The sequence below is a fragment of the Calonectris borealis genome, chromosome 3 (genome assembly GCF_964195595.1).
Source record: "Calonectris borealis chromosome 3, bCalBor7.hap1.2, whole genome shotgun sequence".
In the NCBI taxonomy this organism is placed as follows: domain Eukaryota; kingdom Metazoa; phylum Chordata; class Aves; order Procellariiformes; family Procellariidae; genus Calonectris; species Calonectris borealis.
In genome coordinates this window covers 107,012,914-107,025,377 of record NC_134314.1, presented here as the reverse complement: position 1 = coordinate 107,025,377, position 12,464 = coordinate 107,012,914, and the positions used below count along the sequence as shown (strand labels likewise).

The following is a 12,464-nucleotide window of genomic DNA, read 5'->3' as shown; positions in this document are numbered from 1 at the left end:
ACTTTATACCAACAAATTATAACACTTTCCAGTACAAACAGAAGATGCATGGGATAAATATTTCTAGAAGTTATTGAAGAAGAATGGAATTGTGGTTAAATCACTAAATCTAACTGCAGTCTTTACTTCTGCTTTTAACTGTTTCTAAAAATTATTTCTCTTGTTATCAGTTTCTCACTCAAAAAACAAGTAACATCAGCAATGTCCTATTATATGAATATTTTGTGTACTATTTGTGCAGTGTGACAGCATCTTGTGTAGGCTATAAAAATTTAATTTATACTTGGAATGATTTTTTAACCAATTATTGAATATTTTTTGTGCGAAATACAACTTATTTATCATTAAAGCAGTTATCCCAGAAGTAAGTGTCTCATGCTTAGTTTTCCAGAAAGTTTTAACGTTTTTTACCCTCTCATTGCTCAACAATGAGACAAACTCACCTAGCTCTCCAAGTGTAAAAACCAAGCTAGGTAGGAAACAAGCTACGTGAGCAGCACAGGATTTCCCCAATATGCTCTGTCACGTACTGCCTCCGTGGGTGCCTCATTACTAGCTCAAATATTAGCAAAGAAATTTGCTTAATATAGGATCTAGGACTTAAGGATAGCAAAGCTTTTGCATGGACTCTGCACAGCAGGTTGAATTAAAAAAAAAAATCCTGAAGAACCCAAACAAAAATCAAACAAAATGATGATTTTTTTTTTTGATCAAGAATCAAACAAAAATACTACAGAAGAGAAATTAAAGGAAATAAATCAAAGAATTAAAAGAAATCAAAGAAAAAAGAAATTGGAGCAAAGTTGTTTTTAACTCCCCATAACCAGTTACACAATAAAATAAATGTAACGGCAGCCGGAGATAAAAGAACAGCAATAAGCCCTAGCCTCTTTCTCTCCTTCTACAGCTAAAGACAGCAGCAGTCTAGTATTTGTAAACAAAAAATATCCCAAATTTTTATAATGGGCAACAATTTTTATAATGTAGGACAATACAACATTTCTGTGCTTCAGCCAAAACCAAACATATGCATAGTTAAATAGTAAAAAAACCCAAACCAAACAAAAAACCCCAGGGTTATAGAGCACTTCTGAATTTCTATCTACAGGCACAAACAAACAAGAATGTTCTGATTACGTTCAGTCATTTTGACAATTCTATACACAAAAAAGTTAATTGCCAAAGGTCCTTTTAGTTTAACAAATATTTTATTAAAGTTGAAAGAACATAAAAACAAAGGTAAAAAAACATTAGTGCCATAAAAATTGGCACTCGTTACAAGTCCACAAAAAACAGTTACTATATTAAAGAAAAACCCAAGAAAAATACTATCCTTTACAGAATTACATCTTGATTTAGTAGGCAGACAAACTACTCTTGTACCTAATTAGACAGAAATTTTATTGTCAGCAAGGGGTAAAGCTGGAGGAGGAAGGAAGAGCAAGGAAGCAATGCTTAGATAGGAACCACATAGAGTAACTGCCCTCAGACAAATGGCACATGCACATTACGGCAAAGACAGTATGATACCACTGTCTCCCAAGGTCATGCATACACAAAGATGTTTGTTTAGCAAGATAAAGGGACCAAACATTTTTGTCAAGTAAATAAAAGATCACAGTTCAACTGTTTATAGAATTTCAGATGTTACGGTATGTTCTTACCTTTTGCAGACTAGTAGGATTTAGCTGGGTTTTATCTATTATTTTCACAGCAACCTTGGGAAAAAACAAACAATTATGGATTATTAAACTCAGAAAAATGTTTGAACAAAAATATATCGCACCTCTGTGAACAAAAGCATAGCTGTGCCTGTAAGACATGCATATATGTCTGCTTTTATGCATTTCATCAAGCAAAATTTCTCACCTATTAAGATCTACCAGCAGGAGCTCAGAACTTTGCCACCAGATGGTACTACCAAGGAATCAGTTTTATACTTCTGTCAGTGTTTGGACAGAACAATGTTATCCTGTCCGCTGCAAAACCAGGCCCTCCAAACACAAGACCTAGCTATCAGTAGATTTTAATATCAATTATCTATCAACAGATTATCAATATCAATGAAATCTATCTATCAATAGATTTTTCTTCAGTTTGTAAATGCTTGAGGATGAATGACCTCCTCCCAGACCCAAAATACCCCTTGATGTGCAACTTTTTGATCTCTTCATCACATTCTGAAAAAAGGGGTGAGTGGTTAGAGGGAGAAAACTCAGGCATCTCCAATAACTCTTCTTATATCCTGAAACAGCCTCTTTGCATCTTCCTTTATCCTGACAAAAAATGTGCTTTTTCTATTCAGAAGAGAAAGGTAAAAGAATAGCAGAAATATTTATTATAAAGATAGCTAAAGAGAATACAAAACACCGTCAGCCTTTTTTTTTTTTTTTTTTTTTTCTTCCAAGAAGGCTTACCTCTCTTCCAGTAAGCACATGCCTTGCCAGTTTCACTTTGGCAAAATTTCCTTTTCCTATTGTTTTCAGTAAGCGATAATTTCCAATGTGAGGATGCTCTTCATTGGTAGACGTAATGGAGTTTCTACATCGGGGGATGTTTTGTCTGCTACTTGACTTGATAGGCTGGACATGTGGTTCAGTGTATCCATCCACAGAGGTATGCTGGAAGGCAGATAAAATAGTTGGGAATTTAGCTACTTGGATTTTAGACAGCTGCAGCAGAACAGACTAAAAGCATAAAAAGGTGTAGAGGGGAGTCATTTATTTACTTATATACAAGTATAACTGATAACTTTGGATGGTAGCTTAAGCAGAACATGCTGTCTTGGGGCAGAGTTTGATGCATGTCTGAAGAAAAAAGTCTGCAGATTCAAAGATTACCAGCTGCAGATTAAAAGATTTTACCAGCTCCAAAAGTAAAACTAGAGATACCTAGGCAGTAATCAACAACTCATTACAGACTTTTTTATTTTTAATATAAAACTATGCCAAACTACACACTATATTGTTATGTTGCAAATAAACTTATCTAATCATAACCAAATTTAGTCTTTTAAAAATACAAATTTTTTTGTACCACAAAAATATTTGTATTTTGGCATATTTGGAAACAAGGTTTCACTATTTTTTTTCTTAACTTTCTTCATCTCAAATAACATTGAAAAAATATTTTATCAAGTAACCTTTGTTCCCCAAATCTGTTTGCATCTTTTTGTAAGTCACAAAAGTTCTCAATCAAGTAACGAACAATCTACGTCTTTATTTAAAAATAATAATCTATTCTTAAAAAGAAAACTCCATGATATCTCATAAATATATTTTAAATCTCAAAAAGTCTGGAGAACTAAAAGGATGTTATTTTTAATGCATGCCAACACATCATCCCACATTAAATGTTAGTCACTGAAATCTGCAGTGCTTCTATACTCTAACTTCCAAGTATATAAGGGGCAAGATACAGATGGGGCTTGGAAATGTTCCAAGGAGAAACCAAAATAACAGAAGATATCAAAGGGGTGTTAAGTGTTTCAGTATTTCAAATGCTTTCTAACATTAGTGGCAGATGGGTACAAATGTTTAACAGGTAAAATTTAGCCTCTAACCTTTTAAGTTACAGATTTTAAGGCAGGCAAATACCGTGGGTAGAAACAGTGTCTTCTCAGACCAGTTTTTAGATTTTGTAACAGAAAGGCATGCTTACTCCCAGCTCACTCAGTTCCTGCTAAGCGTAAAGTACCAACAAAACTCAGGACACCTTAATATTTTCCCATTATTCCCTGCTTCAAACAAAACATGGGTATCTCAGTATCTCTGTACAGAGCACCAACTGAGCCTTTACAGACCAAAGGTTTCTAGGTCTTTGACCTTAAACTGAAAGCAGAGTTAGAAGGCAGTGGGAGGTTTCACTGTTTCTCCCAATACCCAGCCTAACGCTGGTCCATGCTGATCTCACCTGTCACTCCTTATGCAAGTAATTATTTTCTTATACAAAACAGAATTTCAAGTAGTGCTTCCAACTTCAGTGTGCATTTATTACAGACTGAAGTCAATTCGCTCCTGTAAACACCCAGGCTTACAGATAGTCCCACTGAGCCAAACGGGGTTATTTTGGGACATAAGCACCAGCAGAATTGGGAAAACTAGCAAACAGCTGCAACACAACCGGAAAAAACAGGGAGTATACCACAACGAGAATGTTCTTCCCAAATGTAGCACAACTCTGCTTATATCACCTCCAGCATTATTAATTATTCACTATGGCTGGGAGAATGGTCCTAAATATAATTTTCTGTTTGTCTTTTCATTAATTGAGTCTCTCTGCAAAATACTACTATACCCCCACTGCTAAACTGTTTTCCAAATTACTGCAGAACCAAGCAAGCCAGGCATGTTTAGATTCTGTATATCAGACAAATTTATTCAACCATGAAATAACACGCTAGCAATAGTATTTATCCTTTAGAAGCACATAATTAAAATATTTTCTGTGGACTTGGAAAGAGAGGATCAGAAGGACAGCTCCAGGCAAAGAGGCTTTGAAACATTCCTTCAACATCAGACACTAGTCCTACGATAAACCAGAGCCCAAATAAGAGTCTCGCCTAAGAAAACACCCCGCAAGATCAGTATTTGTATGGTGCTAATAATGAATATTACAGCTGTACCTAGAACCCCGTCCAGAGCTACAGCACTATGCTATACAAGCAAGTTTTAGAAGTCTTTGAGCCTGTTTATGCACACAATTAGATCTTCACTACTTGAAATACAATGCCTACCAGAAGCATTAGCAAGCCTAATATCAATTGCCAATTTTATATGCTTCATAGGATTAGCCTACTTCCAGTAGGTACTTGAAGGGATCCTTTAGATAAGCAATTGGATAGGCAAGCAAAACCAGTGCCATAGGCAAAGCGCAAGATGGCTTCACAGGATAGATCATTTTAATGCAGATTTAACAGGGAAACCAGTTATTTAATCATAATGACAATACAACGCAGAACCAAATCTGAAGAGGAAAAAAAAAGTAACAAGGTTCATGGTCATGATGATTCTGGATTTTAGTCTTTTTGTGACAGAAAAACTAAGCCCCTCTGGATAATTTCCTAATTATTCCCCCTTAGACAGGTTATCTTCTAAGTCAACCCTTCTCCCCATCCCAAGGATGACAGAAAACATGCATAAACAAGGTCAGGTTTCTTAGTTTGTGAGCCACGTATATATCTATGTATGTATATATAATTTCTGAATTTGAACAGTACTGAATGAAATTCACGTTATTCTTCTCAAGTCTTGCAGTAGGCCTCTCTTTTGCACATAAACAGCTTGCTATTGTTGGAAAGTACAGAGGAATTTAAACTAGAAACTCATCAACATCTAGCAATCAGCATTCAACGAAATTGAAACATAACAAGGTTAAGATGTTGAAAAACAAAAAATCAAGTTAGGTCAAATAACGGTATCTCAGAGATTATTTCCAAATAATGCAATAGCTGAGTGCCACAGAAGCATGCAATATCCACACTGTCTAGAAAGACAGGCTACGTAGTTTTAAAATGTTTCTGGTCCATTACAATATGTTCATTCATTATGCATCAGCTACTATGTGGCTATTTAAAAATACCATTTCAGAAGAATAATCTCTAAATTCTGAGAAATTTTTCAGGGTGCTGGAAACAAGGGGGCTGTAAAAACCAACACTCTCCTTGAAGTTCACTGCCATCTAAAAAGTATTCCAGCTAACAACCTGCATTTCCTACACAGGATTTTAATTAGAGATTCTGATATTTCTCTAGATACCTTAATAATCTATCTTAACATACATATGTGTGTACATATATATATACACACACACACACACACAATGTAGTGGGAAACACTACCTTACATCATAAACATGACTCCCTGTATGTTCAGTTTATGCCAGTGTTAAATAAAATGTCTAGAAATCAACACATAAAATTAATGTTTCTTAAAATAAAATGCAGTTTAAGGAAAAAAAAAGGTGCAGCAGTAACAAAAGTTTAGAGCTGAAACAGTATATTAGAGCAGCTATTTAGGTGTTTTGCACACTAGTTAAGTTTTTTTTAAAAAAAAGAGCACAAAAAAAACCCCAAGAAAAAACCCATACAAAACAAAACCCACCACCTTTTCAGAAATCTCCAAAAAGTAATTCTAGCATTCAATTTTAGATTGCAACTGAAGAAAGCTCAATTAACACTTATTACTCCTCACTAGGTTTGTTTCTGACACATTGCATTAGAATTGTTACAGAAAGTCAATGGCACTAAAATCACTAATCAGAGAGTTAACCTGACCCATTGCTTCCCCAAGACTCAAAGCTATTGTCTTCCTTGTTTACCCAAGGCAGCTTTGCAAAAGCAAGATGCCCAGACACATTATCTTTCACAAAGTGCAGAAGAACTAACCCCACCAAGTAGATACAAAGTGTGTGCTCCTCTACTTCACTTATTCTGCATCCTTTAGGCACTTAGCTAGCCACTGGGGTAGTATTCTCACGGCTTCTACACTGTAATTAGACTTACATCATCACATGTATTAACTGCTCTTACAGCTTAGTCTTAAAAAGTCCCCAAAACTATTCCGGCCACCAAACCACACAGCCTTTCTCAAGCAAACAACACTGAAGGCCTCTATAGACCTGAGTAACAGGGTAACTTCCACACATTGATCTGCCTACAAATACACCTCACTTGATTAAGCAAACGTGTTAGTCCTGCATTTTCACCTTCTTGAATTACTGCAAGGCAAATTCCTTGGTACAGTCAGCCCATGGAAGCAAAGCATGCACATGTGGTTCTAGAAAAGGCACATCATCACATTTCCTCTCTCAATATTATCTCCTGTTCTGAACTTAAGTTTCTTGCAGCCAATTTTTAAATTCGTAATTCCAAACATTTTCAAACATGTGCCATACACATGAGCATTTTAACAGCTGTCATATTTTGCAAGGTAATCAAAACAGCTAGCCCAGACAGAGGGAGTCTGAAGGGTTTAGAAGACTGTCTTCTAAACGGCTCCGATCTGCAACAGCTTTGGTTCACAATACAGGGGAAGGAAAGGGGAGAAAGATTAAAAGTAATGTCCTGGATGTCCAGCTGCTTTCATGTTTTAACTGCTTGCTGTCTGTAGCTATTCCTTTAGGACCTAGGAGCTGCTAGCAAAGCACCTCAAGCAACTTTTGCTGAAGTAACAAACAAACCAAACTAGAAGAGTCCAATTTTTTGAAAGATCTTGTAACCATCAATGTAGAAACCAACAGAGATGTTCAGAGCAGCTTCTTCTACATCACATATCAAGAATACCCAGAGGTCCAGGTTTACAGGTATGAAGCGTGGTGCAACTCTGCATGAGATGATAGTACCTGACCCATCAGTTAGTGCCAGAAGAAGGGGATTCACTCCTCTTACAGGTAAACCTCACATCTGCACAAAACCCCAGCTTACTCTTGCCACATGCACCCGTCACATCATACTATAATTACTAAAGCAGCTTTGATCTCAATCAAGACATTAATACAGCACTATCTACCCTAATTTTTCATACCTCTCAGACATGTAAGAAAGTGCTTTGGAGGGAACAATTAAAAAGACTGAATGTCTGTGTGTGCACACATGATTCTTTTCATAATTTCTTACCAGCAATTAAATGCATACTAGATTGGGAATGCATGATAGAAACTTAGTTATTGTGAAAAGTTTGTCTTTAACTTGTACCCATACCTTGACCCTGCTCACACAGGCTTTCCCGAAGTGCATAAAGGAAATAATCAAACACATGCATGTGCATCTTTCTGTTTATATCAGATTTACATGATATGTAGGAATTCCAGCCATGACCTTTTGGAAGAACTTGAAGCTATCAGCAATAAGAAGCAATGATTTTGAATAAAGCTGGCCTCAGTCAAGCATATGGAAGCATTTCATTAACTGATGCTGTAACTCTGAAAAGCATTTTATATAAAACTTTTTTTTTTAAATCCAAACTATAAGCATGGAATTCAATATATAGTATCAAGTGAGATACTAAACAAAATAACTTCCCCTTGCTCTTTTTTTGTATCTCTTTCCTTTTCTTCCCAATTGTAATATTCTGTATTTCAAAAAAACAACTTCAAAGCTAATAGTAAAACATTTCTATTGCAAGGTGAAGTACAATCCCTTAATGTTATTACACAGTGAAGATTCCTTTCTAAAAGCATACAGATATGCTGGTGATAAGTAAACCTATGCTGAGCATTGAGTAAATCTTATCCTGTGCTTGTTAGTATGGTATCTAAGGCTGTTAGAAGTTTTGGTGAGGTTTTTTGGTTTGTTTGGGTTTTTGTTTGTTTGTTTGTTTGTTAAGTGCTCAGCATAGCTATGAGTCATATCAGAAATCAGTTTCCCAACTTCGAGACAGAATTGTTTTCCTAATCACAAACTACACAGGATGCAATGTTTACAACTCCGTTCTTGAAGACATCTAGCATAGAAAACAGTGCACCATCTACCAGTCCAGCGCCATACGCAGCTAACCGATGGGTTTCACAAGTTCATACGCGAGGTTCTTCAGAATACTTGTAATTTTCATATGGTGACAATAATCTGTCATAAATCTGTCCGTGTCACAGTAAGCTTGCTCCCAGTTATTTTTTTTTAAAACACAACAGTAATGTCACATGGAAGGGTGGAGTTCATTATCACATGGCATCACAGATACTTTTTATTTAAAGGATTTTAAAAAAAAAAAAAAAGCACCAGTCCTCCCCGAGAAGTCAGCCAAAACATTTCAGAAAAACAAATACCTTCATAGCATTAAGCCAGGTCTTGTAACCCGAACTCAGCTAACACGCTTCCTCCTCTCCCTGGGCCTGAAGCCCTCAGCCCGGCCAGGAGTGCAGGTGCAGAAGAACAGGACCTTCCTGCCTTTGTTCCATTTCACTCAGAATTGGCACAGTTATTTCAACCTGGCACTTTCCTTCCTGACTCATCCCAAACACACAAACAAGATTTTCCAGGGCTAATTCAGGACAGTCGGCCCATATCATCTCCATTAATTGCTACGACAAAACTGAACCCTCCCTGTAGCCCCAGTGAAAATTGAAACAGGCCAGCTAAAAGCTGCTGCAGTAAACCACAGGTGAAACTGAGGGGAGGGGGAAAGGAAAAAAAACAACCCACCCTCTTACATTTACTCTTTTTTTTTGTCATTTAGTATAGTACTAGAAGCTACAGTTAGCCCTACCAAGCAAAAGAGTAAAACATTTCCTATCTTGTCAAAATAAAATGGTTAACGTCCCTCATCCACGAAACCTAACAGGAACCCGTGTTTTTAAAGAAAAGCACTTGGGGGGGAAGGAAGGAGAAAGGCTATTCCTGTTGCAGCCCCCATTTAAACACTGCCCTTCACACAAAGAGAGTTCTTTGAACATTTCTTGCCAGCCATTGCTCTTTCCTCGGGAGGTGACCAGTTTAACCTCACCAGTCTTTTTTATCTTATTTCATGAGATCCTCAAACCTGCCAGCACAGAGCTCCCAGCGAGCGTTCCCATTTCACCCAGGACATCTTGCCAGCGCCCAGAGATGCAGGCAGCTACGGGGCACTGCTGCTGAATGCCACGGCACTCACAGTTTGCTCAAAAATCCTCAGTAAAACAAAAAACCGAAATGCTAATTTTGATTGTTAATTGAACCAACCAAACAAGATGAGGGAACACACCCAGAAAGCAAAACTTCTGGCAAAGGAAACTGGCAAGAGTTTTTATTGCACTTATAAATGATGCAGCCAGGTCATTTTTCAACCAGCCTGATGAAAGTGTTTTGATTGTCTAGAGCTTAATGTTGGTGACAATAGGGTTGAGTGTTTATGGGTAAGAATCAGGAGTAAGGCCAACAAGGCAGATACCATGGTGGGAGTCTGTTATAGACCACCCAACCAGGATGAAGAAGCAGATGAAATATTCTATAAGCAGCTGGGAGAAGTCTCACAATCGCTAGCCTTTGTTCTCGTAGGGGACTTCAACCTACCAGATGTCTGCTGGAAATACACTACAGCAGAGAGGAAACAGTCTAGGAGGTTTCTGGAGTGTGGTAGAGAACTTCCTGACACAGCTGGTGAGGGAGCCAACCAGAGAAGGCGCCCCACTGGACCTGTTGTTTGTGAACAGAGAAGCACTTGTAGGTGATGTGACGGCTGGAGGCCGTTTTGGGTATAGCGATCACAAAATGATAGAGTTTTTCATTCTTGGAGAAGTAAGGAGGGGGGTCAGCAGAATTGCTACCTTGGACTTCTGGAGGGCAGACTTTGTCTTGTTTAGGAGACTGATTGATAGAGTCTCTTGGGAGGCAGTCCTGAAGGGCAAAGGAGTCCAGGAAGGCTGGACATTCTTCAAAAAGGAGATCATAAAGGCGCAGGAGCAGGCTGTCCCCATGTGCTGAAAGACAAGTCGGCAGGGAAGAAGACCGGCCTGGCTGAACAGAAAGCTTTGGCTGGAACTCCGGAAAAAAAGGAGAGTTTATGACCTTCGGAAGAAGGGGCAAGCCACTCAGAAGGACGTGAGGTTATGCAGGAAGAAAATTAGAAGGGCCAAAGCCCAACTAGAACTTAATCTGGCTACTGCTGTAAAAGACAAGTAAAAAAATGTTTCTATAAATATATTAGCAACAAAAGGAAGGCTAAGGAGAATCTCCACCCTATATTGGATGCAAGGGGAAACATACTGACAAAGGATGGGGAAAAGGCTGAGGTACTTAAGGCCTTCTTTGCCTCAGACTTTAATGGTAAGACCAGTTGTTCTTGGGGTACCCAGCCCCCTGAGCTGGAAGACAGGGACGGGGAGCAGAATGAAGCCCCCATAATCCAAGGGGAAATGGTTAGCAACCTGCTACACCACTTAGAGGTGGATGTAGCCGAGGGAGGGCCGGATGGGATCCACCCAAGAGTACTGAGGGAGCTGGCAGAAGTGCTCACCAAGCCATTCTCAATCATTTATCAGCTGTCCTGGCTAACTGGAAGGTCCCAGTTGACTGGAGGTTAGCAAATGTGACACCCATCTACAAGAAGGGCCGGAAGGAGGATCTGGGAAACTACAGGCCTGTCAGTCTGACCTCAGTGCCAAGAAAGGTTATGGAGCAGATCATCTTGAGTACCATCACGCGGCACATACAGGACACCCATGTGATCAGGCCTAGTCAGTATGGGTTTATGAAAGGCAGGTCCTGCTTGACTAACCTGATCTTCTTCTATGACAAGGTGACCTGCTTAGTGCATGAGGGAAAGGCTGTGGATGTTGTCTACCTAGACTTTAGTAAAGCCTTTGACACTGTTTCCCACAGCATTCTCCTGGAGAAACTGGCTGCTCATGGCTTGGACGGGCATACTCTTCGCTGAGTAAAAAACTGGTTGGACGGCCGAGCCCAGAGAGTTGTGGTGAATGGAGTTCAGTCCAGTTGGTGGCTGGTCACAAGCGGTGTTCCCCAGGGCTCAGTACTGGGGCCAGTCCTGTTCAATATCTTTATCAATGATCTGGATGAGGGGATCAAGTGCACCCTCAGTCAGTTTGCAGACGACACCAAGTTGGGCGGGAGTGTTGATCTGCTGGAGGGTAGGAAGGCTCTGCAGAGGGACCTGGACAGGCTGGATCGATGGGCTGAAGCCAACTGTATGAGATCCAACAAGGCTAAGTGCCAGGTCCTGCACTTGGGTCACAACAACCCCATGCAATGCTACAGGCTTGGGGAAGAGTGGCTGGAAAGCTGCCCAGAGGAAAAGGTCCTGGGGGTGCTGATGGACAGCCAGCTGAACATGAGCCGGCAGTGTGCCCAGGTGGCCAAGAAGGCCAACGGCATCCTGGCCTGTATCAGAAATAGTGTGTGCCAGCGGGAGCAGGGAGGTGATCGTGCCCCTGTACTCGGCACTGGTGAGGCTGCACCTTGAATACTGTGTTCAGTTTTAGCAAGGTGGGTGTCGGTCTCTTCTCCCAAGTAACAAGTGGTAGGATAAGAGGAATTGGCCTCAAGTTGCGCCAAGGGAGGTTTAGATTGGATATTGGGAAAAATTTCTTTACTGAAAGAGTTGTCAAGCATTGGAACAGGCTGCCCAGGGAAGTGGTGGAGTCACCATCCTTGGAGGTATTTAAAAGACGTGTAGATGTGGTGCTTAGGGACATGGTTTAGCGGTGGACTTGGCAGTGCTAGGTTACCGGTTGGACTTGATGTTCTTAAAAGTCTTTTCCTACCTAAATGATTCTACGATTCTATGAAAGGCAGGAGAAGAGAGACATGAAACAGCTTACCATTCAGGATCATGTCAAGCACATAGAGCTCCTGAAATGTTTGCAGACTACAAGAAATGGAAAATGCTTTAACATCGAACTTCAAAACTGAGGGGAAAGGACTGTTTCTACAGTCTGGAAACCTGAGGCTCTTCTCCAGACAAGGAGAATCACAGCAAGAGGCAAGGTTTACTCACAGAAGAGTGACCAGATGATATAGCCAAGTGTCTCTG

General features: G+C 39.6%; 1 protein-coding gene across 11 annotated transcripts in view; it reads right to left on the bottom strand.

Moving 5' to 3' along the window:
• MARK1 (microtubule affinity regulating kinase 1) overlaps positions 1 to 12,464 on the bottom strand; it is a 63,658-nt gene that overhangs the window by 35,818 nt on the left and 15,376 nt on the right. For 10 of the 11 annotated variants that reach the window (XR_012673159.1, XM_075147146.1, XM_075147147.1 and 7 more), the window contains exons 2-3: positions 2,418 to 2,621; positions 1,665 to 1,718 (exon numbers count right to left, since the gene is read on the bottom strand). Coding sequence is in view for 9 of the 11 variants with exons in the window: in XM_075147146.1 (XP_075003247.1) it covers positions 1,665 to 1,718; positions 2,418 to 2,621 (258 nt within the window). In the remaining 2 variants the exon portion in view is untranslated. Of the gene's footprint in view, positions 1 to 1,664; positions 1,719 to 2,417; positions 2,622 to 12,464 lie in introns of those variants that run through there. The other variant, XM_075147149.1, reaches the window with a different exon arrangement.